Consider the following 25,388-nt stretch of genomic DNA (forward strand, 5'->3'; position numbering starts at 1 on the left):
ATATACAGTGGTACCTCAGGTTATGAACTTAATTCATTCTGGAGGTCCGTTCTTAACCTGAAACTGTTCTTAAACTGAGGTACCACTTTAGCTAATGGGGCCTCCCACTGCTGCCGCACTGCCGCAGTGCGATTTCTGTTCTCATCCTGAAGCAAAGTTCTTAACCCGAGGTACTATTTCTGGGTTAGCGGAGTCTGTAACCTGAAGTGTCTGTAACCCGAGGTACCACTGTATTGTGGTGTTGAAAACCAGATATTGCCCAGCCCTAATGCACACAGTGTTAGAAACTCAGAGATATAAGCTAGGTGCCAAATGGCTCTTTAAACCAAAGTTACAGTCGCCAAAATGTAATGTCTCGTTGCCATTTTGGGGCAAGACAGCTCTAAAGTCTTATTTTTGCCAAACGATGGGTTGACTGTGATTGATTCTCAGTTAAACATCTGGCTAGTTCGGATGACAACCTTGAGCTAGGTTAAGAGCTTTGAGAACTTAAAGTAGAAAAGTCACCAGATCCACCTATATACAGTATACAGTCCACCTATATATTGGCCTATTCCAACCTCCCAGAAGGTGCTGGTGGCTCTGCTGTTTGATTCCCTCCTGCTCAACCTGTACGGATTATTCTGAAAACGCTGCAGATCCCAGGAATGGTCTCTTTCAAAGGGAACCAACTCTGACACTCATAAGGAAGGGTTAGTGGGTGCAGCAACCCTGGGAATGGCAGCTTGCCTCTTGTTATGAAGTTTGGCAGGTGGCAGGAATGCGGAGAATGCAGCTGTTTTGTGAACTAAACTTTGTTGCTCTTTTCAAAGACCACAGAGTTATCCCACAGGCTTGGAGAGCTCCTGTTTCTCAGAGGGTGCATGAGCAAAGCAGGTGGGGTCCAAGGTCAGGGAAGCTCCAGGAGCAGGCTCTGCTGCTACCAATGCTGCAAAGGTTCTTTCTCAAACAGCACATCCTCCAATGGAAAAGAAAAGGTGGGAAACTTTGATGCAGAGAAAGAAGCAGAGAGGCAGCGCTTCTTCCTCTCCTAACACCAGAAATCGCACAACACTGATGAGCATCAGAACATAAGAAGGCATGCTCAGAGACGGAAGGAAGAAACAACCCCGACCGGAGAAGAACGGCAAACCAAGTTGATGGACTATGCTGAATTGGCAAAATTAACTGGGAAGCTCAGAAATCAAGAAGACAAGAACTTTAAAAAAGAATGGGAAAAGTTTGTGATTTACTTACGAGACCGCTGCAAGCAAGTTAAAACATTGGCAGGATTTTCACCACATTTGTAAAGTAATAGAAACTATGGACAATTTAGTAGGATAAAAATTCCCAGTGGCTGGGAATCACAGTGTAACACCCAGCGCTGCAGGAATCTCAAGTAAAGCATTGGGTATTCTTTGGGGCTAAAATCCTCCTTAAGGGTTTCCCACTGGGGCATCTGGTTGGCCCCCAAGAGAACAGGAAGCTGGACTAGATGGGTCCCCTTTGGCCTGATCCAGGAGACTCTTCTTATGTTCTCAAGGACCTGCCTGCATTTCTGAGCACTCTTCACCAGAAGCAGGACAAGCCCACGTCCCTTAAAGCTGTAGCTGCTCTGATAAGCTCGATCACCATAATTCACAAGTGTCCAGGCAGACCAAAGCTGCGCCAAGATTTACAGCTGGGCATTGATTGCAGGCAGCCCCATAAATCAGCACTCTGGAGAGACCTGCGCCATTGTGCCAGGTCCCAGATAGCTTCACGGCAAAGGTCGTAAAGGCATTGCAGGCATAGCAAGCGATAAAAGCCAGCCCCCACCCCCACCCCCAAATCCAAAGCACACAATGGGCTGCAGCCTCCTCCTTCTTCCCACTCCCTGGAAGGTTTCATTAGTTCCGGTAAGGAATGCTTCTGCAAAGAACAATCCGCAAGCCATTTTGGGAGGCTCAGCAGATCTGTGGAACTCTGAGCCACTTGACCAATGCACGGATCCATGGCAATGCTGAACAAATGGGCAAGAAGAGGAGACTCTGGTAGCAACTGGTGGTTGTGGGTGTTCTGGTGATCCTGGGTGTAAGAACAAGGGCAGAAGAGTGGTTTCACCTGTGTAATGGTGGGGCAGGGGTGCAAAAAGTCTGTAGGAAGGGGCGCAAGTTTTCCGCCCACCTGCCTGGATTCCCCCCCCCCATTAGGAGAGGGATTAGCTGCTTGCTGGTTACCCGGGCAACTGCAGCAAACAACCCGATGGAAACCGGCCCTCCTCTCCCCTCATTGATCGCCACCAGCCAAGCTGATTAAGAATTAACAAGGCAAAGCCTACAGATTGAAGGGCTGGCACTGATCAGGTTTAAAAGCCCCGGCCGCTGATTAGGGACAAGATTAAACAGACGCAAAGCAAAGAGAGCCCTCCCCCCCCTTAAACATGCTTCAGCCCCAGGAGCGGCAAAGACCACAGCCTCACTATGAATATAGGGCCAGTTATAGTTGCTGCCGATGACACTCCAATTATTTTAGTCATTAGGATGAGATACACCTATATCTGGCTGCCTACCTCATGGAGCATCAAAGGGTTATCTGACCATATCTGCACAACCCACTAGAGTTACTCCCTTGACTGCATCACCCCATTTTTCATTGCACTCTCACACAAGCTTTTGAGCAGAGTTTGCTGTGGTGCCAGTTCCAAGGTTCTAGTCCCTGGTGTTACTGCTCTGCACATCTTTACTCCCTCTCGTGGGCCAATTCCACATCAGCCTTTTTTTCCCTGATAAAGAGATGGCGGGGGCAGCTGTAGCAATTTTGCATGAGATTCCCCACCCCCACCCCCGGAAAATGCACCTGCGCATATGACGATATTTCGGTACTCAAAAAGCACTCTCTGTCTCTGGATACATTGAAGAGAAGATGCACTGCAACCTGAAAAGAGCAATCCCAATAAATATTCAATATAGGACACGGGGGGATGGGATGGAAAACCACACTTGAGCCATGCATTTATAATATATTCCATACTTTTGATAGCTAGGTCGTAAGGTTCCTTGGTTGGGTTCTTGAATAAAATGGCAAGCATTCTTCAATTCAGTCTCTCCCCCTCACATTTCTGTGTATAAAAGCATTTTTAGCACGGAGAAACCTTATTTTGGGGGTGGCATATAAATGCTGTTTATTTTTATTTGTTGTTGTTGTTTAGTCGTTTAGTCGTGTCCAACTCTTCGTGACCCCATGGACCATAGCACGCCAGGCACTCCTGTCTTGCACTGCCTCCCGCAGTTTGGTCAAACTCATGTTCGTAGCTTCGAGAACACTGTTCAACCATCTTGTCCTCTGACGTCCCCTTCTCCTAGTGCCCTCAATCTTTCCCAACATCAGGGTCTTTTCCAAGGATTCTTCTCTTCTCATGAGGTGGCCAAAGTATTGGAGCCTCAGCTTCACGATCTGTCCTTCCAGGGAGCACTCAGGGCTGATTTCCTTAAGAATGGATAGGTTTGATCTTCTTGCAGTCCATGGGACTCTCAAGAGTCTCCTCCAGCACCACAATTCAAAAGCATCAATTCTTCGGCGATCAGCCTTCTTTATGGTCCAGCTCTCACTTCCATACATCACTACTGGGAAAACCATAGCTTTAACTATACGGACCTTTGTCGGCAAGGTGATGTCTCTGCTTTTTAAGATGCTGTCTAGGTTTGTCATTGCTTTTCTCCCAAGAAGCAGGCGTCTTTTAATTTCGTGACTGCTGTCACCATCTGCAGTGATCAAGGAGCCCAAGAAAGTAAAATCTCTCACTGCCTCCATTTCTTCCCCTTCTATTTGCCAGGAGGTGATGGGACCAGTGGCCATGATCTTGGTTTTTTTTTATGTTGAGCTTCAGACCATATTTTGCGCTCTCCTCTTTCACCCTCATTAAAAGGTTCTTTAATTCCTCCTCGCTTTCTGCCATCAAGGTTGTGTCATCTGCATATCTGAGGTTGTTGATATTTCTTCCGGCAATCTTAATTCCGGCTAGGGATTCATCTAGTCCAGCCTTTCACATGATGAATTCTGCATATACGTTATTTATTTGCAAATAATTTAAATTCCCCAGTGGATATCAGATGCAGCTCTTTTTAGTTATGTGATGCTTCTTCAAACTCAATGTAGTGAGGATTTCCCCCCTCCTTTTTGCCAGTTTCACCACTATTCTAATTTCTTTTAGTTGATGTGCAGGTGTGCCTAGGAAGGGGGTGGGTGCTGAGGTGGGACCAGAATGTCCACAATTGCACTGCGGACAATTCACCCCTGAAAGGACAGCACTGAATCTGTGATGTGAGCTCTTGAAAACCACAAATCATAACTTGGCAGGTGCTGGGGAATCGCAATGTCTGGATCGTCCAGAATAAGCGAGTGAGCAGAGAAGGAATCGGTATCAGAGAAAATAACTAGTGTAGGAACATCCAGCATGAGACACTGCCTTATAATTGATTCAGCCCACTAGTCCATCTGGTTCAGTATTGCCTACACGGACTGGCAGTAGCTCCCCAGAATTTCAGGCAAGATTCTCTCCTAGTGCTATGTGGAGGTGACAGGCATCATATCTAGAACTTAATGCATGGAAAGCAGGTATTTTGCTGATGAGCTGCAGCCACTCCCCTTTCTGGAGCGGTGAAATACAATAAACAGGAATGCATAAAATTATGCTTCTTATAGATTGACATATCTAGTCACACCCACGCAGAAAACTGCAACTTTCATAAATAAGCAGACAGGCAAAACAATTAATAGAAATGATGCAGAGCAGGACTGAAGCATCCTATGCTACTCCTACTCAGAGTAAACCCATTGAAGTTAATGGACATGATTAACTTGGATCCAATGGGCCTCCAAGTAGAACTTAGCTGGATGCAACTCTAACTATTGAAACCATTGGGGCAGGTTATTATTATTATTGATTAAATTTTACTAATTGCTTCATCTTCCCCAGGGCGACCCAAAGTGACTTACAACCAACCAACCAACCAACCAACCAAAAATAAAAATAAAATGAATCCACATAGATACATTAAAATAAATACTTTTAAAAAATCCTGCCCACTTCTAAAAGGCCACAGACAACCTCATTTGGCCTTTAACTGTCTCAGTCTGGCAATCGGAGAGTTTAATAGCAGCAGCAGGCTCTGTTCTTTGGAAATTCCAAAATCACAGCACCAGCATCACCAAAAGGGCTCTCTCTCCTTTCTACATAGACTGCAAACTTCCACAAGGGAAAGCCGTGCGGAGAAGGGCCTCATCCAAAAACCTTGCAATACGGGCACGTGGTGTGGGAATTCCTGTATTTGTGAAAATGGGCTTCATAGAATTTACTCACAAGTACAATGTCAGTGTGGTGTAATGGTTAGAGGGTTCGTCTATGACCTGGGAGACCAGGGTTCAGATCCCCACTCTGTCATGAAGCTCATTGCAGTGACCTTGGACCAGTCACTGTATCTGAGCCGAACCTACCTCACAGGGTTGTTGTGAGGATGGAATGGGGAGGAGGAGAACCATCTAGAGCCTTCTCGGTAGTGGCGCTCACCCTGTGGAATGCCCTCCCACCAGAGGTCAAAGAGAATAACAATTACCAGACCTTTAGAAGGCATCTTAAGGCAGCCCTGTTTAGGGAAGCTTTTAATGTTTGATGGATTTCTGTATTTTAATGTTTTGTTGGAAGCCGCCCAGAGTGGCTGGGGGAACCCAGCCAGATGGGCGGGGTATAAATTAATAGTAATAATAATAATAATTATTATTATTATTATTATTATTATCTACACCACCTTGAGTTCCTTAGAAGAAAAGGAGATCTTTAAATGTAATCATCACCCTAAAATAAACAGAGCTTTAGAAATGATGCGTTTCAAAAGGCGCAGAGGGAGGAGAGAAGGGCCACAGCTCAATGTTGGTGCATTTGTAGAAGGTCCCGGGTTCAAATCCCTGACTGACACTTCTACATAGGACTGGGAAACGCTGGAGAGCTGCTGCCAGCCAGTGTAGGCCATATTGAGCTATATGCACTTAAAACGGCAAAGGCTCCTGTGAGCTGCATTAAACTACTCAGCTCGGCTTTTCTTGGTAGCTGGTGGGAAAACACAGGTTCACTTTTTCAGGGGATGATTTGCCCCTTATCCAAATATCATCCTTATCTGCAGAAAGAACAAGAAAACCCTCAGATAGAACCAATCATTTGCTTCCTGCAACAATCCACTTAGCCACCTTCCTTAACCTTTGTGAGTGCACAAAGGGGGGAGGGAGGGAAAGAGTCCTGTTTGGGCAGAATAAAGCCCTACCTCTTAGCCAACACGCAAGGTGACAAGTCCCTCCCCAAATGAGCCCCTGGCCATGTTGCTCACAGCCCCTGGAGATCCAGTTGCAGAGACCTGTAACAGAGACCAGCGTCACACTGTCTCCGGGAGGTGCAGCGAACAGAGAGTCCTCACCCGGCAGTGAATAATTCATGCCCTTTCTTAACTAAGGAAGACAGGTGATCCCAGTAAAAAGCCAGCATGAAAGACAAGGACATTAAAACAAGGAAGGTCTACCAGGGGTAATCCACAGCTAATCGAAAACCTATTTAAAGCCGGGAGCTCCTCTGGTGGGGTTCCCAAGCAGGCAAGAGGGCTCAAGAGGAAATCGAGATTCTGAGCCAAGCTTAGCGCTGGATAAATGATGCACACTGCATCGTTTATTTTTGGGAGGGGAGATTTCCCTGCTTCCACCCCACTGTTTTTCTTGAGTTGACTCATCCACACTTCTGATTCTCCCCTTCTTAGAAAGTGTGGGTCTGAGTGGCATGTTCCGTACTTTTGAGCCACAGGTCCGAGTGGCTTCCCATTTGCCCCACCTGCCTTCCCCAGGAAAACCTGCTCTTTAGCGCTGAATCAGAGCAAACATCCATCTGCAGAAAGCATGGCTGACATTTGTTCCAATTCAGGGGTAAAGAATCGGTTTTCTCTGCGGGAAAGCAGCAAATCCTTCGTCCAGCATCCCACTTCACCTTCTTTCAGATTAACCTGGAAAGTTAATTCATTTCATGACTGGTATCTCCATGGTTTCTGAAGTATTTGTTTCTTGAATTCCCCTGCCGCTGCCCCAATGTGGATGAGCGATCATGGATGATGGACAGATCAAGATCCTTTCTTTCTTTCTTTCTTTCTTTCTTTCTTTCTTTCTTTCTTTCTTTCTTTCTTTCTTTCTTTCTTTCTTTCTCTTTTTTGCAGTCCTGTTTTTATAGTGCAAATGACTGCAATAATTGGTAAGGTGAGCATGAAGGAGAGGGCAGGGAAGCTGTAGCAAACTGAGCCTACAAGAAGTTTAATGGAGTCCAGAAATCAAAATGACATTGGTGACATAGGTAATTTGGGTCCCAAATATCCAGAGAAATGGGGAGAGGAAATTCATAAACATCTTATTTTTGCTTTTGCATCTTTTCCTGCCATTCTGTTAACCAGGAGAGGCATGAATCAAAACTACTTTCAGTTTTAAATAAATAGTCACCCATATACATAGCTCTGATGTGGGGGGGGGGAGCCTTTATGGAGATTCCATTTTGTGTTGCATTTATTATTCCTTACGGAAATGTTTGTTCATTTGCATTCTCTTCACTGGCCTTCACCTGCCCTCTGTGATGTCATCACACGACTACATCTGATTGGCCATGGAGTTTTATGATATCAGAAAGCAACAAATGGCAGGGAGCAGGAATCCCTGACCAAAGGAGAATTAAAAACAAATGCATACGTCAGGAAAAGCAACGCTACAAAATAATCCAAAATGTTTCACTTAACTTCACTGACACATAAACAAATAGCAACCTATTTAAAAAAAACCAAACTGAAATATCTAAATATGCTTTACACAGTCTGGTTTCGAGACAGAGGATGTGCTAAGAAATACTGGCATCTTCAATGTTTTAATTTGGCTTTAAAACGCTCCATTCAGTGTTTATATCCACAGGTTTGGGTAGTAACCCATTTACTTTGAAATATCAGCCCGGTGACCATAGCTGCCAAGTATCCCGTATCCGCCGGGAAAACCCCTTTTTTCTCACCGTTTCCCGGCGGTCTCCCGTTTGGCAGAAAATCCTGGCATTGTCCCTTAAATTCGATTCTTCCCGGCGGCCATTTTTCTGGTGCCGCTTTGCCCTTCTATGGGCACCAGAAAATGGTGGCGCCAGCGCCGGAAGTCGCTTCCGCGCATGACCGGAAGTTGCGTGACGCGACTTCCGGTGGTGCTTCGCCCTTCTATGGGCATCAGAAAATGGCGGCGCCGGCAGTCGCTTTTACGTGTTTTCGGTCATGCGCGGAAGCGACTTCCAGCGCTGGCGCCGCCATTTTCTGGTGCCCATAGAAGGGCGAAGCGCCACCGGAAGTTGCGTCACGCAACTTCCGGTCGTGCGCGAGCTGCCGATCCCGGATCTTTACGATCCGGACTTGGCAGCTATGCCGGTAACTCATCTGAGAAAGAACCGGTGGTGCCAAATCCTGTTGGGAAAAGTTATCTATGGAATGCAAATACTTCCCAGAAAATAAAAAGTCCACAACCTGGCAACTGCAGTAATTCCTGTGTCCTGTCCCAATTCTATTTAAATATGTGGCCTTTCAAGAGGTAAAATTTAGCACCTCTTGCACAGAGGCCCCATTTCAGCTTGGAAATGAGGTTCGCTTGCCATTTGCCAAATTCCAGCCCTCCAGCTCCAAGCTGTGACCAAGCATGTGTTCCCAGGCCACCTGCCTGCTTTATCATAATCCACTTAAGTTTACTTGTATTTACCTGTATGGATCATAAGCTGTGGAGGAGGGCGAGGAGGTCTGGTGCAAATTCCCTTTGATAGGTAGGTATCAGCTTGTAACAGCAGCCTTGACAAGGTGCATAGCTAAACTATGGAACTCACTCCTGCAGGAGGCAGTGACGGCCACCAACCCAGATGGCTTTAAAAGAGGATTCAACAAATTTGTGGAGGTAAAGGCTGTATCAGTGGCTACTGGTCATGATGGCTACGCTCTGCCTCCAAAGTCAGAGGCAGAAATGCTTCTAGCTACCAGTTTCTGGGAACTACAGGAGGGGAGAAGACTCTTGTGCTCAAATCTTGCTTGCAAGGTTTCCCACTGGGGCATCTGGTTGGCCACTGTGAGAACAGGATGCTGAGCTAAATGGGACACTGGCCTGATCCAGAAGATTTTTATGCTCTTCATCAGGGGTAGGCAACCTAAGGCCCGGGGGGCTGGGTGCGGCCCAATCACCTTCTCAATCCGGCCCGCGGACGGTCCGGGAATCAGCGTGTTTTTACATGAGTAGAATGTGTCCTTTTATTTAAAATGCATCTCTGGGTTATTTGTGGGGCCTGCCTGGTGTATACTTTACCCTTGCTGGACCTAGGTGATCCCGGTATGCCACAATTCCATAATATGGCAGAAAAGAATGTGGACCACGGTAGTGGGATAGTTCAGCTATTTTCTTTCCTTTTTTGGATCTCAACTTTCATTTAATAATTTAAAAAAGAAGAAGATCCAGTTCCCAGCTGATGACCGGGAAGACGCACTGTGGCAATGGCTGCTGAAATCCTTCAAAAAAGAGGCTAAATAAAACCCTGCAAATAAAATCTCCTGCAGTCATGTGTCTGTGCCTTGAAAAAGTTCTTGCTTCTCCATGCAAGTAGCAAAATTATTATCCCTATATAAACTTATATCCCACCCTTCCCCTCAAAGGAACCCAGCGTATTAAACACACCAGTAATAAAACAATACCAAAAAAATCAAAATCAAAGAGGCATAGAATTGTAGAAGGGAACTCCAAAGGTCATCCAGTCCAACCCCTAGCAAGGCAGGAATCACAGCTCAAGGATCCCTGACAGGAGGCCATTTAACACCATGCGAGGGAGTCCATTCCACTGTCTTATGGTCAGAAGGTTCCTCCTAATGTTTAGTTGGAATCTCCTTTCAAAAACAATCCCACCTTTTGAAACAACAAAACACAGTTCCATGACAGATGCAGACTCAGAACTGTGGAGGTTATGCAAAGAAAGAAGCTGTGAACACCTGTTGGGTTTGTATAGTTGGCAGAGCAGGAGACTCTTAATCTCAGGGTCGTGGGTTCGAGCCCCACATGGGGCAAAATGATTCCTGCATTGCAGGGGGCAGACTAGATGACCCTCAGGGTCCTTCCAGCTCTGTGATTCTGTGATTACGATCTAACGCCAGTTACATATTAGGCAAGTACATTGATTGGGTTTACATTGTTTCCAGTCTCCACTTCAATTCGACCAAGTTCCATTTCCTATGGTGTAGCAATGAAACAGCCTGGCCACAGAATTTTAACTTAACAAACAAGGGGGTTGCATACAAAACACTGAGCTGATTTTTTGTTTTGTTTCTCTTTTTTTTTTTGAAATAATAATAATGATAATGATATTAATGTTAGCCCTACCCAGAGTAGACCTATTGAAATTAACGGGCATGGCTAACATGGCTCCATTGATTTCAATGGGTCTACAACTGAATTGGATACAACCTCAACTTCTGGATGCTAATCCCTTCAGCGCTCCTTCCAATAGGGCCTCAACATTTCAGCCCTCCCCACTGCAGGGGCAGGCCATTTAAAATTATTTACCCAGGGTGTAAAAATAAACACATCTCCGAATTATAGTAATAATAAATATAATAATATCTGCCTCTGTTGAGAATCTTAACATCCTAATGACTAATATCAATAATATGAGCACCCACCAGACCGTTGCTGAATGAACCAGGCAATCGAAAAATTACAAGTTGCGCGCGCAATACAACACAATGTGTATCACACCGCAACTTTGCTGTGTTCGCACGGGGTTCGCTTACGAAAAGCTACAAGTGTGACTGCACATAACAAGAGGAGGCTGGAACGTCACATACTGTCAAAACACTGGAGTGAATGTTTGTATAGAGTTGCAAATATTAAGAAATGCACAAATTCACAAGCTGCTATTCAGAACTCTCCCTATATTTTGTTAAGAACTGCATCAAAGAGACGCAAGATGCTCAGGCCCCAGGAATATGTACCTACTTCCTGGTACACATTTTGCCCGAGGTGTTTGCAAAACAGCTTCCTTGGCACGAGACCCAAAGCATGGGCAGGTTTTTAATTACCACGCCAGGTTCCTTCTCTCCATCCAGGTTATTTATAGGTCTATCACACTCGCTCATCATGGAAAATGAGATTAAACGGCCCGTAATCTGCAAAGCACGGATCCAGCCGACCTGCTTCAATGTCGGGCAGTGATTTTGCCATCAACTCCTTGCTTCAACAGTATTTCTGAACCGGCACCTCAACACCACATTGCTGGCACTGAGCTCGGCGCTGTGGCAGACCTGCAGAGATCTTGGGGATCTCAGCAGCCAGCCCCAAAGGGGGTATGGTTCAATTTGGGGGCAGAGAAGGCTAAGGATTTGACCCCAGTCAGGTGACTGTTTAATCTAGGGACAGGTTTGTGGACCTACAGAACACAGAAGCACATATCTAGCAGGAAATCTGCAGCTTGTGTGAGGACGACACTAGGACCCAGCTGGATCTTAAGATATCAGTGGATCTTTAATTATTTTTTAATTATGCCTAACAGTGCAAACCCCGTAAGGCAAGGGCCGGGGGATGCTTTACAAGGGGGAATCCCTTTGTTGTTGGGAGGAGAAGAGGGACATTCAGTGCATTGATCTCCTTGCTGGAAAGATGTGATCTAAACCAGGCATCCCCAAACTGCAGCCCTCCAGATGTTTTGGCCTACAACTCCCATGATCCCTAGCTAACAGGACCAGTGGTCAGGGAAGATGGGAATTGTAGTCCAAAACATCTGGAGGCCTGAAGTTTGGGGATGCCTGATCTAAACAGCCAGTGTGGTGTAGCGGTTTAGGTGCTGGACTAGGACCTGGAGAGACCAGGGTTCGAATCCCTAGGCAGTCATGAAACCCACTAGGTGGCCTTGGGCCAGTCCATCTCTCTCAGCCTAACCTACCTCACAGGGTTGTTGGGTGGGTAAAATGGAGATAAGAAGAATGAAAATGAGAACAACTTGTTATTTGTACCCCACCCATCTGACTGGGTTGCCCCAGCCACTCTGGGCGGCTTCCAACATATACAAAAGCATAATAAGACATTAAACCTTAAAAAGCTTCCCTATACAGGGCTCCCTTCAGGTGCCTTCTAAACGTTGTATAGTTGTTACTCATCTCCTTGACATCTGATAGGAGGGTGATCCACAGGGTGGGTGCCACTACCAAAAAGGCCCTCTACCTGACTATGTATGCTGCCATGAACTTCTTTCAGAAAGTGGGATGATGATGATGATGGTGTAAACTGGCGCAAACATGAATATTCCATCTAGCAGGTATTTTTCAGGATCCTGTGGTGCTGTTACGACGCCTGAAACCTGCACTCTGTGCATGTTCTACGCACTTGCTTCCCACCAGCACAAGTTGTAAATGCAGAGAGGATGAGTCTGCTAGTGGCTATTTGCCACAATACCTAAATCACAGAACCTCCAGCTATAGGGGGAGTCTATCTCTGAATACAAACTGCAAGGCCCAGGCAACAGGGGATAGTCATTATGTGAACATAACAGATTTGCTGATTTACAAGGTACCACCATGAGACGCAACTCCATAAAACTCACCATAAAACATTGCTTTCAACCAGTTTTACTGTGTCATGGGTACAAGAAACCACAATATTTATTTTTATTTTTAAAGGAAACTCTCCCCACCCTGGTGGCTGAATACCGTCCTCTGGGAAATTATGCTCTAACATTCAGCAGAATCAAGCAAAGATTTTCCAATGCAGTATTCCATGCCAGAAGCGAAAAGAAGAACGATGAATCCTCACCTGCCCCTGCAAAAAAAAAAAACTACCCTTCCCCACATGGGCAGATTTCTCCTAGAGATTTTCCTTGGCAAACTGGAGAGGTAGCACGTCCAAATTTGTCAAAAAAATAAATATCCACCTGCAGGTGGAAGTGGTATGGTCCAAGAAAGCTCTATCCCTTCTTGGTTATTTAGGGTGTTTGAGACCCTCGCTAAATATCTGATTGTTGAGGAACACTCCCCCTCCATTAAAATTAGAGGAATGCTTCACTCTTTAAGTAGCAGGTTCCAGTTTTCAGGGTGACCTCAGTTAAGTGTCCTCTGTGGGACCCTCTTCTGCATTGCCTCCTCCAGAAAGTCAGAGTATTGGACTAGGGCCTGGGAGAGACAAGGGTTCAAATCCCCACTCAGCCATGAAGCTCACTGCATGTGACTTTTGGGCCAGTCATTACATCTCTCAGCCTAACCTACCTCACAGGGTTGTTGTGGGGAATTAAATGAGAAAGGGGTGAACCATGTGTGTGACCTTGTGCTCCTTGGCAAAAAAAAAGGTGGGACAGAAAAGCAATAAGCACAAAAATAATAATAGAATAATACAGGCTTATCTGGCAACTCACAGCCGTAAAAAAAACAAAACTCCCATTAGCCCCTGCCCCTGATGGAGCATTGTGGGAGATTTAAAATGTTAGCACACAGCATGAGGTCCTGGCAGGTGCCCCCAAGGCATCTATCTAGTGGTGACACCAGACCCAACACTTACAGAAGTTTCACTTATGGAGCATGAAAGATTTGCATGTGGTCAGAGAAGTTACAGATCAGAGCATGCCTCTTGACTAAAGGAAGCCAACACAGAGCAGAGAGAAACTCACAGAGATTCAAGGAGCAGCAGCCTCTGAGACAGGCAATCCTGCTGCATCCGAAGCGATTGCTCAATTGCCCCCCATGCAGAGAGGCAACAGAAAAAAAGGAGCAGAGACTCACTCAGAGATGCATTGATCCTCCTCCTCTGTGGATGGACACTTTGGGCTTACAGGACCTCTGAATGTTGTAACGTATTTCCCACGGTGCCTGTTTTGGAGGATTACTGGCTTAATCAATTGGACTCCTCACATGACTTTGGGCTAGGGGCCAAATGTCGACTTCCAGACCTCAGGACTCTCCTTAGGCCAGGGGTTGCCAACCTGCGGCCACAACAGACTCTGAGCTTTCATTGGGGATGGGGGGGTGAGGTGGGAAGTAAAACTCTAGGTCTCTTAGAAAAAAAGGTTGTGCAGCAAAATTGTGCTGGTATCCTTCTAAGTGATATCCACATGGTTTTGGCCATTGAGCAAAGTCAGAGCTGTGATTGGTAAGTTTAGACATCAGGCAACAGGAATCCTAAACAACTGCTGTTCCCCCCTCCCCTTTAGTGTGTTATTCCCTTACCCCACATGGTAGCCGTGTTGTGATTGATGCCCTCAGCACTGCCTCCAAATTTAAAAGGTGTCCACTGGTCCAAAAAGGCCGGCGAACCCTGTCCTATGCCATGCCCCATCTTCCCTGAACACAGCCCCCACCAGCCCTACTTTACCCCCCTCCTGAAGCAGCTTTGCCTGCCCAGAATGTGCTCTTGAACTGTGATCATGTTTCTTGTCTGCCGGGATAAAGGGGTGGGTTTGAGGAGGACCTGGCTTGAATAGAGCCTAGCGCAGGCATTGGCAACCTCCAGCCCATGGGCCGGATACGGCCCACGGGCCACCCATGAACTGAGCCACCCGCTCAGCAAGCACCCCCCCCCCCGCGCGCGCTGCAGTAAACCGGCGCAACGTGGCACGGGGACTCGCCGAGTGGCGCTGGAAATCGCGTCTACACAGCCACAAAAGCGATTTCTGGCTGCGCAGAAGCGATTTCTGGTGCTGCGCTGCCCATTTCCAAAATGTCCGCAGCACCAGAAATCGCTTCTGCGCAGCCGCGGACATGCGCAGAAGCCATTTCCGGTGTTCCGGACATGGGCAGCGCGGCACTGGAAATCGCTTCTGCGCCTGTGCGGCCCATGTCCGGCCCAGGGACGATAGTCTGTGGGAATCCTCAGGCCCACAGGCTGAAAAGGTTGCCTAGCATGTACAGGCAAGGGTCACACTCAATGCTCTGCCCACTTTAGCACCCATTCCTGCCCACCATTAACATGTGACCCACAGGAAGTTTGCTCTGAGGGAATGCGGCCAAACCCCACCCCCCAACCACCCCCAAATGTGACCACATACACCCAGCGGCAAAAATATGTCTTCCTATATACAATGAAGGCAAGGCTGTCATCACGCAGCCCCTGTTGGAGGATCTGTAGCGCTGCATCACAATCCTGGATTTGCATGGGTTTAAGAGACCAAAGGAGAAGGCAGGTTGCACCGCTCCAGTGAGAATGGGGGACACTGACGGGGGGGGGGGAGAGGTGGTTTAAACAACAGCAGAAGTCTGAGTAAAGCAGGGATGGAAGGAACTGAAAAGGGGATGGTGATTTTAGCAGGGGTTAAGTAAAGGACATAAATATAGTTGGGGTGATAAAGCATCCCTGATCCCACTTTGAGAGCCATTGTTATCACGATTGTCGCCGTCATATTGTCGTGGAAGAGCTGCAAGATGTTCACAAATTTATCCGGGCAGCTGATTTTCAGAAGGACAGTATGATTTAGTGTCAAAGGCCTTAGTTGGGTCAATAAACGCCATATACAGGAGTTGGTTGTGCTCCCTGCATTTTTCTTGAAGCTGTCAAGCAGTGAATATCATATCCACCTCCCCCCTAGAACAGACATCTCCAAACTCCAGATATTTTGGGACTACAACTCCCATCATCCCTAGCTAGCAGGACCAGTGGTCAGGGATGCTGGGTGTTGTAGTCCCAAAACATCTGGAGGGCCGAGTTTGGGAGTGCCTGCCCTAGAAGGTTGAAAACCATTTTGGGATTCAGGAAGGGTATTCTCGGATATAGTTAGGAGACAGTTTGCTAAGATCCTTTCAAGAATTTTGTCAGCTGCAGCGAAGAGAGAGATGCCTCGATAGTTTCTGCAATCCGTTCTATCACCTTTTTTTTTAAAGGGACTGATAATTGTGGCATCCCTAAAGTCTGCTGGGATCTCCTCTCCCCCCCAATGAGCTTGTGAAGTTGTTGCAAAGGTTCAATTCTGCCCACATTGAAGACTTCGGCAGGTATCCCATTAGGTCCACTGGCTTTGTTGTTGTTCATTTGGTTAATGGCTGTGCACATCACTGTGCATGAACACACCCAACAAACCTTGACGGTGATAGACCATTGGAGGGTTTTTAAATTTGTGATTCCTGCATTTGCCGGGGGTTGGACTACATGACCCTTGGGACCCCCCCCCAAGTTCACAACTGAAAGATTCTGTGTTTCTGCTTGGAAATACACAGAAGAGTCACACCATCCACATGGCTCCCCATTCTTTCCTCTGCATTTACTGCACATGGAAGGGTTCCCCATCCTCCACCCCAGTTCTTCACATTTGGCTAACCATCCTTCCCTTTGCAGGCGGCTTAATCCATTTACATAACCTCCGGCAGAGACAAAGGCTGCTGTGTTATCGCCCCTTTGCAAAAGCACCATGTGCAAATCCTCGGCTGCACCACGGCTGCACAAGGGAGCAATATTTCCATCAAGATCTAAACCTGGCTTTGTTGGTACCCTGTCAAAAGAGCAAGCACATTTTACTTCCTGCCATGATAAAGCTGTCATCGGAGGAGAAAGGCAAGCAGGGCTTAACAAACAGGAACAAATCTTCACAGCAGTCAAGACGGACAAGCAGCCTCCTCCCCGGCTGTTTGCTGAAACCGGGTTTCGCTGTTATCGTAGGACAAGGCGTGGGGTGGGGGTGGGGGTCAGATCTCACTGAAACACCGGCAAGCCAATAAGTGTAGTTACAGGCTGTTACCTACATTTACCACAAAAAGGGCCATTTCACGGGGCCTAAAAGGAGGATGAATTTCTTTAGACCTGCAGCTCAGGGGTGGGGAACTGCCAGCCCACAAGTAAAATCTGACCTGGCACAGGTCCCAATTTGGCCCATGAGGCTATTTTCTTCAAACCGTGCCCATCTGCTCCACACAAGATGCCGTATACATACAGGGCAGGCAGAGACAATGTTAGAAACTCAAATAAATAAGCTAGGCACCAGCTAGCTCCTTAAAACCAAGGTTACAGTCGCCAAAACGGAATGTCTAGTTGTCATTTTTGGGAAAGACAGCTCTAAAGTCTTACTGTATTTTCCAAAGAAGGACTGACTGTGATAGATTATCAGTTAGACATCTGGCTAGTTCAGATGACAGCCTTGAGCTTGGTTAAGAGCTCTGAGAACTTAGAGAAGAAAAGTCACTTTATTCAGGGGTAGTCTGCATATATATATTGGCCTATTCCTGCAGGGTGTGGCATGAGTGTGTGAAAACAGTCTGTATCCAGTGATCCCCAGGCATGCGACTCCAGATTGTGGAGATGTCAGGCGCCATCGTGGCTCCCAGGCATCTTCACTTGGTCGCAAGTGGCTGATAGCCAGGTGCAAAATGCGCCTACAGCCTGGCTAATTTTGAACACTGGGCAGAGATGTAGCTGGCTTGGTTGTGCAACTGAATTTCCTGTGGGGAACTAGATTGCACAACTGATCCTTGCAGAAAGCATGCCGGAAGTCACCACTTGTCAGCTGACGGGTGGTGATTTCCATCTTGTTGGATTGGCTGTGCAAGATTTCAGCTGATGGGAAGTAACTTCAAGCATGCCGATCTGCAGCACTCCAAAGCAAAGCCCTGCAAGGTGCTTTGAAGTCCCCTGGTGTCATTGTAATGTCTGGTGATTTGCAGGCTTCGCCCACCTATCAAATTTAGCCCATGAGGGTTAAGGGAGATAAGGACCTGGACCCACAGCCAAATTCACCTTAGAGACATATTTTTGCAAAGCAATATTGCTGCATGCAACACATTTCTGTATGCTACCTCCACCAATTAATGCATCTTTATGCATACTTCAACCTAGATGTGGGTCAGTAACAGCACCAGGAGCCTGTCTTGTGGACCAGCCTGAAAAGAAATGGCTCGATGAGCCACTCGGAGGAAGTAGACTTGATGCTCAGACCTGCTCCCAAGGCTGGGAACTTGAACTTGCCCTTCTGCTATGCCATCATTCTGCCAGGGTCCCTCCCTGCCTTGTGAAGCTCTACCCAGAGGCAGCAGGCTTGCTCCAAACCTGGGTCCTTAAAAAACTCCAAATAGCTCCCCGTGGCCTTGCTTGCTTTGGGGACCAAACCAGATAAAGAAATAGAAAACTAGGTCTGCAGGTTAATAGGATAGGATGTTTCTTTCTGCATTCTCCTTATTTTATTTGCAAGAAGTTGTTTTTTTACAATGAGATTTCATCTCCCCTGCCCGCCCGCCTGCCCCACCCAAAACAACCACACAACCACACTCATTACACACCCCTGCAGTTCAAAATGGTGCAGCCCATTCTATCACCAAGATCTGCAGCAAATGGAGGCCAGCCTAAACCAATGAGGAATGTGGGGGAGGGTTGTCATTTCTGTGAGAACCAGCTGCCCCTAGCCAGACAAAACTGTTTCATTGCTGAAGACCTCATGCAGAGAATACAGACCAGCCTCTCAAACACAAAGAGGCAGCAGCACAATTTCGGCCGCTGAGACAGTTTGGGTCATTTTGTGCAGCCTGCAGTTTTTCATACTGCAGACTTGGGGTGGGTCTTGCCATTTCAAATTCTGGCCACAACAAGGGTCGCTAGCTCTCTCTAGCATGCACACTCCTAGTGACGTCTCCTTCTGTAGTTCAGAACCCAAAACCATGTCGCTTTCCAAATTAAAACATGCAGTTTGGACATCACAACCAAAGGAGAATTCATCACACAGCAGATTGTCAGCCTTAAACTGCTAGTGGGAGCGAGCCAAAGAATGCCGCAGTCCCACCAATGGGCCAAAAGAAACCTAAGCAACTCACTAGTCCCTATTGAGGAACAAACTTGCTCTTGATCTCTTACCTGGGGCAATGCCCAATGAGGAGTCGCAAGGAAGGGAAGTCTCCTTTGGCTGCTGCATAGTGAACAGGTAAAGCACCCGTGTCTGTGGCTGCCAGCGGGTCGCTGCTCCCGAAGCGCAAAAGCCAGTCGATCACTTCGTGGTGCCCAAAGCGGGCAGCCAGATGCAAGACGGTGGCACCAGAGTTGTCTGTGTCCTGCAAGTCGGGGAAACACAACCAACAGGGTCAAGCATCACCTCCATTGAATGCACAGGATTTTCAAGCTTTGGAGCACTGTGTGAGTGTTGGAAACCTGGGACACATTACCCAGGACGGCAAGGATTTAAAGCAGGAGCGGAAAGACCCAAAGGGACCCAAAAGATTATCTGATCCAATCCCCTGCAATGAAGGAAGCACAACTGAACATCTTGCAAATGACAGGGCCGGCCCCTGACATTTTTGCTGCCTGAGGCAGAGGAAAGATGCCTCTTCCCCTCACCAATACCATGCACAGAAACTAAGTGGATGACAATCCTGGTCATGGAACACTGCAGACCTTCCAAGTGTCCCTATTTTCCAGGGACACTCCTGAATTTCCAGAAGCTGCCCTGGTTTCTGATTTGATTCTGGAATGTCCCGCTTTCCCTTAGGACATCCCTATTTTCATCAGAGAAGTGTGGCAGGGTATGGAGTTAGGTCAGCAGTTTGAATCTGCGCAAAAGGGTGAGCGTCTGTCGCTTTGTCCCAGCTCCTGCCAACCTAGCAGTTCTAAAGCACACTAGCGCAAGTAGATAAATAGGTACCACTACAGCGGGAAGGTAAATGGCATTTCCGTGCCCTTTGGTTTCCATCATGGTGTCCAGTTGTGCTAGAAGCGGTTTAGTCATGCTGGCCACATGACCCAAAAAGCTGTCTGTGGACAAATGCCGGCTCCCTCAGCCTCAAAGCAGAGATGAGTACCACACCCCATAGTCAAATTCGACTGGATTAACAAAGGGGTCCTGATGGAGTTATGTCACATACACATCCCGAACCAAGAATATAAGTAACTATACACCCTTCTAAAGACATCTGAAGGTATCCAGTACAGTATTACATATTTATTTATACCCTGCCTTTTTCCCTGATGGGACTCAAGGCGGCTGTGCTAGATGTTGTATGGTTTTACAGGTGTGCTGTGGACCACCCAAATGAAGCTTGTAGACCACAGTTTGGGCACCCCTGGATCAACCAGTGGAGGAATCCCTAAAAGGGGGGGATTTCAACCCCATAGGAATACATGAGCAACAAGGCCAATCCTTTCTGGGTTATCACAGTTCCCTGCCTGGACTAGAACACCTTACACTTCAGTTCCATTCAAAAATTGCACCAAACCATGGAAACAAAAGACAAACTGTGGTACTGTAAATAGGATGCTTTCGCATTAACAACCACAGTCTGTGGTCACCTGGCAAATTGGCATCAGAAACTAGGGTCTGATGTGGCTTTTCAAACCACGGTTTGTGACAACTACCGTTTGGCATATGTCTGAATTGACAATCCACAGAGGCACTTTTCTGTTGGAGGGTGGGGTGGGAGAGATGGAAAACAAAACCAGCTCCAAAGCCTGGTTTGCCCATTGTACATTTGGAAGCCCAAACCAACTTTCTGGGTTCTAAATTACATTCTGTGCAAACCATGGTTAGGTGTGTTGCCTGAACTGAGCAAACCATGGCAGAGGCTCCCTCCAAAGAATGGCTCTGTATCCTTCCTGCTTTAACTCTGGTCTACTCTTCTCTAACCAATGCACATGCATAACCTTTCAGTCCAAAAATCACATAATTTCAAAATGATCAGGAGTAGGCTTGTGAGATCCACTTTGGTGGTTTTTTTTTTTTTACTAGAAACCAGTTCCACCAACCACATGCAAAAGACATTCACTGAAGAGTTCTGAGCCCAGCCATTTGTTTGGAGCACCAGAAATGAACAGAGCTCACAATTCTCCCATGCAAAAATCCACGCCAAGCTTCCTTCATATCTAGGAAAGGCCATATCTGGGAAAGAGCATCTGCCTTGCATATAGAAGGACTCGCCTCCCCAGCATCTCAAAGTAGGGCTGGGGGAGAGCCTTGCCTGAAACCCTGGAGAGCTGCTGCCCATCAGCGAGAAGGACCAATCTGTCAAAGTTCACATAAAACAGCTTTCTATGTTGGGGTGGAGCTATTGTTTTGTGCCCAAGCGTATGCAGAAGGTCCCAGTTTTGGCTCCCAGCATTCACGGAGGAGGAGGAGGAGGAGGAGGAGGAGGAGGAGGAGGAGGAGGAGGAGAAGGAGGAGGAGGAGGAGGAGGAGGAGGAGGAGGAGGAGGAGGAGGAGGAGTTTGGATTTGATATCCCGCTTTATCACTACCCGAAGGAGTCTCAAAGCGGCTAACAATCTCCTTTCCCCTCCTCCCCCACAACAGACACCCTGTGAGGTGGGTGGGGCTGAGAGACTTCAGAGAAGTGTGACTAGCCCAAGGTCACCCAGCAGCTGCATGTGGAGGAGCGGAGACACGAACCCGGTTCCCCAGATTACAAGTCTACCGCTCTTAACCACTACACCACACTTTCCACAAGTGGAAAGACCTTCCACTTGGAATCCTGAGGAGCCTTCACTTTTGTTTCTGGCCCTCCCCAGCCCTGGCATGAGAAAAGATTGCCCACCCTTTGCTTTAATGGGTGAAGATGCCTTCATGAATTGAACCCAGAACCTCCTGCATCCGAAGCAGGTGTTCTAGGCTTCAGCTGTTCTCCTGATGCCCCAGCCTACTCACGCCGACGTTGGAATAACTTATCAACCTTCATTGGAAAGATGTACAAGACAAAAAACCACAGTCCTCCTTGGTGAAAACCATTTCCATTTCTTGCAAACTTTAGACATTTCTAACCTGCTTCTATATTTTAACTTGGGCATGTTTTTAAGGTAGGGTTGCAAACAGGGCCGGATTTAGGGTTGATGAGGCCCTAAGCTACTGAAGGTAATGGGACCCGTTATATGTCCAGCTGTCCTTTGTCAACAACAAATTGTCACTGTTTTTTGTGTTGAATATATGCTACATGGTAATTAAGGGACCTAATAGGTATCTAAAGCCATTTGCACATAACAAAAAATGTGATATTTTAGGGAGCAGGCTAGCAGGGGGGCCCATTACTTACATCATAGGAGCCTACACAACACAAAACACTGTTGCTGTATGTAGGTTTTATTTTATTTGCTTTTTTATCTTATATTTTGGAAATGTACATCCAGTGGGTTTTATTCTTTATTTGGGGGGGGGCAAGAGAGTGGGGCCCTAAGCTATTCTTCTTCTTTGGCGATCACTCGTAGCCAAGTAAGATTGTTTTCCATAAACACAGTTTTAACAATGGGTCCATAAGTGACTGTGGAGGCCAATTCTGGATCCACACGTCCTTCCACAGTGGGGACATTGGTTTCCAGGCAGGAGCTTGTTTAGCTTATACGTAAATCCAGCACTGGTCACAAATCTTTCTTGATTTTACAGTTTTGTAAATGCTCTGAGGAGGACTTGTAAAACAAGTGGTGTGTAAATTTTTACGGAAGAAATAAATAACAAATGCACTTAGCATTTTAATGCAAATCAAGCAGTGCAATCGAAACATGCCAATTGCCTACCATACAGTAAATATCATTTTACAGCATGGCTGGATTTTAGCATGTACTGTACTCGGAGATGTAAGGAGCAGTCTTAAGAGTCTTTCCTAGTACTACATGGAGATGCCTTCAGGGGTTAAGGGTGGGACCTTCTGCATGCACAGCATCTATAGCTCCATCCCTGAGCTATAGATGCTCCAGCTGAACAATAAAAATTGCCTTATACCAAACCAGAATATTGACCCACGTAGCTCAGTGCTGTGTATGGCCTGGTGCCTGCCAGATACTTTGACCTACAATTACCATAAGCCCAAGCCAGCGGTACCTGGGCTGGGGCTGATAGGGGTTGCAGTGCAAAACATCTAGAAGGCACCAGACTGCAAAGGCTACTGCTGTACACTGACTGGCAGCAGCTCCCAGGGTTTCAGGCAGGGCTCTATCCCAGCCCTACCTGGAGATGCAGAAGAATTGGACCTGGGACCTTCTACATGCAAAGCGAGTGCTCTACTGCTGAGAAGCTGCCCCTTCCCCAGGTCTTGCAGAAATACTCTGGCAGGGAGCCAGACTGCATTTCCCTGTCAATCAAGCATTCAGAGGTCAACACAGGTTTCCTTCAGTATCTAGGGTGACTTCTACTAGTCTACTTTTAAAGAAATTCTTCCACGTGGGCGGGGATAGTCTCTCCCCACAGTGCTTCTAACCATATGCAACAGGGCATTGTGAATGTCTTGCCTAAACAACATCCCCACACACCAAGTGGCTGAATTTTGCGTCCTCGTCTCCTCCCAAAGAGGGGGGAGGGAACCTAAACATTTTGCTCTGGCTAACAAGAGCTTAGCCCTGCAAAGTATTTAAGACTCTCTTACTTAGAAACTCTGCTGGCCCTGAACACCTGCCTTCACATAAAGGGAGCTTCCCAGTCAAGCACAGAATAAGCAGAAGACAGGGATGCAGACTTCACACATGCTCAGAGGAACTCCTGCCCTCCTTTACAAGCACCACTCCTGTAATCAACACTTGCTTTTGCTGTAACTACTGTATTTGGTTATGGAGCAGCCAAGAAACTGTTCCCTGTTCTTTCCTTTTCGGTACTGACTTCTGAATTATGTATTTGTTGTTCCAATTCTAAATACGAAGGCATGATCAACTTTGGGGGAGGAAAGGACACCTGTGTGCTATCTTTGCAAATGAATCTGCACAGAAGAAGTGCTGGGGCTTAAAGGTAGGCTGCAAAAATGCTGCCTCCAACCAGCAGGTCCCTCTTCTTCCTAGAGTGGACAGTGCTTATGGTGGGGGAACAGAGCTCTCCTGGACCAGGCCAATGGCCCATCTAGTCCTGCATTCTCTTCTCACAGTGGCCAACCAGATGCCTGTAGGAAACCTGCAAGCAGGAATCAAGCACAATAGTCCTCTCCCTTCTTGTGGCTTCCAGCAAGTGATATTTCGAAACATTTCTGCCTTTGACCACAGAGGCAAAGTACAGCCATCATCTTGCTTAGTAGCCACCGACAGCCCTCTCCTCCACGAATTTGCCTCATCCTCTTTTAAAGGCAGTCAAGATTGATGGCCATCACCAACCTTTTGTGGATGAAAGTTCCATAGGAAATCTAAGAGGACAAAAATGGAATTCAGAGGCAACACACACATACACATAACCCTCCAATTTTGGCCAAATTGTTCACCCACCAACTTTCTAAAAACCCTAGCTATGGGTATCAACAAGAAAAAAATAGATTGCTGCGCGCCCCCGCAAGAAAATAATCCTGTACTGGGTTGAGGGAAACGAACTCTGCGCGCAATCAGAGGCATTCCCATCTTGACCCTTTCTGTTCCCAGCTCTGCTGGCCTTTCCTAAATACATTAAGTAAATATGAATTCCAAACAGGTGTCCTTTAAAAGATAACGCCCCTGAAGGTCTACGTCAACGAAGCCGCTTGGAACACTGTCCCCCTCGGTGCGCCCAAGGCGCAAAACCCTTCAAGGCGCGCAAGGGCGTCCCCTCGCTCCACCGGCGCTCACCTGGACTCGGCAGCCTCCCTGGGTGAGCAGCCACTGGAGGCAGGCCAGGTTGCCGGTGGCGGCGGCATCGTGGCCCGGCGTGGCCCCATTGCGAGCCCGCCCGTTGCCGGCCAGCGCCACTTCCTCCACCAGGTAGCGCAGGCAGTTCAGCTTCCCGGCTCGAGCGGCGTGGTGAGCAGGAGAGGCGCCCAGCGCGTCGCGGAGCTGCGCGGGCGGCAGCAGCTGCCCGTCGGCCTGCAGCGCCTTGAGTGTGTCTACATCCCCCTGGCGGGCGGCCTGCAGCGCCCGCTCCAGGGCCATAGCCTGCGCCTCCGACGGCAGCCTGGCTGGCCGGCTGGCCCTTAACACCTGGAGGGAGCCATACGGGGGCCGCCCGCCTCGCCCCGACGGCCTCCCGAGAGTCTCCGGCGTCTCTCGGCGGTCCGCTCCGTCGGGTGCCTTGCAAAGGAAAGGTGGGCGGCCCGCGAGGTGCTGTGAGGGTTCTTCTCTACTTTTCCGTCCCCTCTAACTTCGCCTGAGCATCCGGACGCGAGGAGCCATCGCGCCCCGTCGAGGTTTGCTAGAAGTCTCGCCCGCGGTCCTTTCCTCGGCTGCGGAGCTCTGCGCGACAGAAGGGCCGGCCTCCCGCCCCGGCTGCCGGCTCCAGCTCCTCCCTCCCTCCCTCCAGCACCAGCAAGAGCCTCCGGGGCGCCCTCCTGCCCCGCCCCAAGCGGGCCGGCTCCTCCCCTTCGCCGGCAGCGCTGAGCCTGGAGGCGGGAAAGGGTTAAACGCGAGATTTAAAAGGGAGCGGCGTCGCCTTTCTCTCTTGCTGCTGATCCCCGCACAGGCGCTGCAAAGCTATAATAGCCCCCCGGGCTTTGGACTCTGAGAATGATCTCTGAGCATGTGCAGTGTGGTTTTCATAACACCTCCCCTATCCGGAATG

At 47.8% G+C, this 25,388-nt stretch overlaps 1 protein-coding gene across 1 annotated transcript in view; it reads right to left on the bottom strand.

Moving 5' to 3' along the window:
* The window catches only part of ESPN (espin), a 109,039-nt gene extending 83,943 nt beyond the window's left edge, over nt 1-25,096 (bottom strand). Inside the window, exons 1-2 of the mRNA XM_088671780.1 lie at nt 24,464-25,096; nt 18,835-19,028 (exon numbers count right to left, since the gene is read on the bottom strand). Of these exons, the coding sequence (XP_088527906.1) occupies nt 18,835-19,028; nt 24,464-24,763 (494 nt within the window). The 5' untranslated portion in view covers nt 24,764-25,096. The remainder of the gene's footprint in view (nt 1-18,834; nt 19,029-24,463) is intronic.
* Nucleotides 25,097-25,388: the final 292 nt, after the last annotated feature.

Source organism: Zootoca vivipara, chromosome 6 (genome assembly GCF_965207765.1).
Source record: "Zootoca vivipara chromosome 6, rZooViv2.hap1.1, whole genome shotgun sequence".
NCBI classification, from domain to species: Eukaryota; Metazoa; Chordata; class Lepidosauria; order Squamata; family Lacertidae; genus Zootoca; species Zootoca vivipara.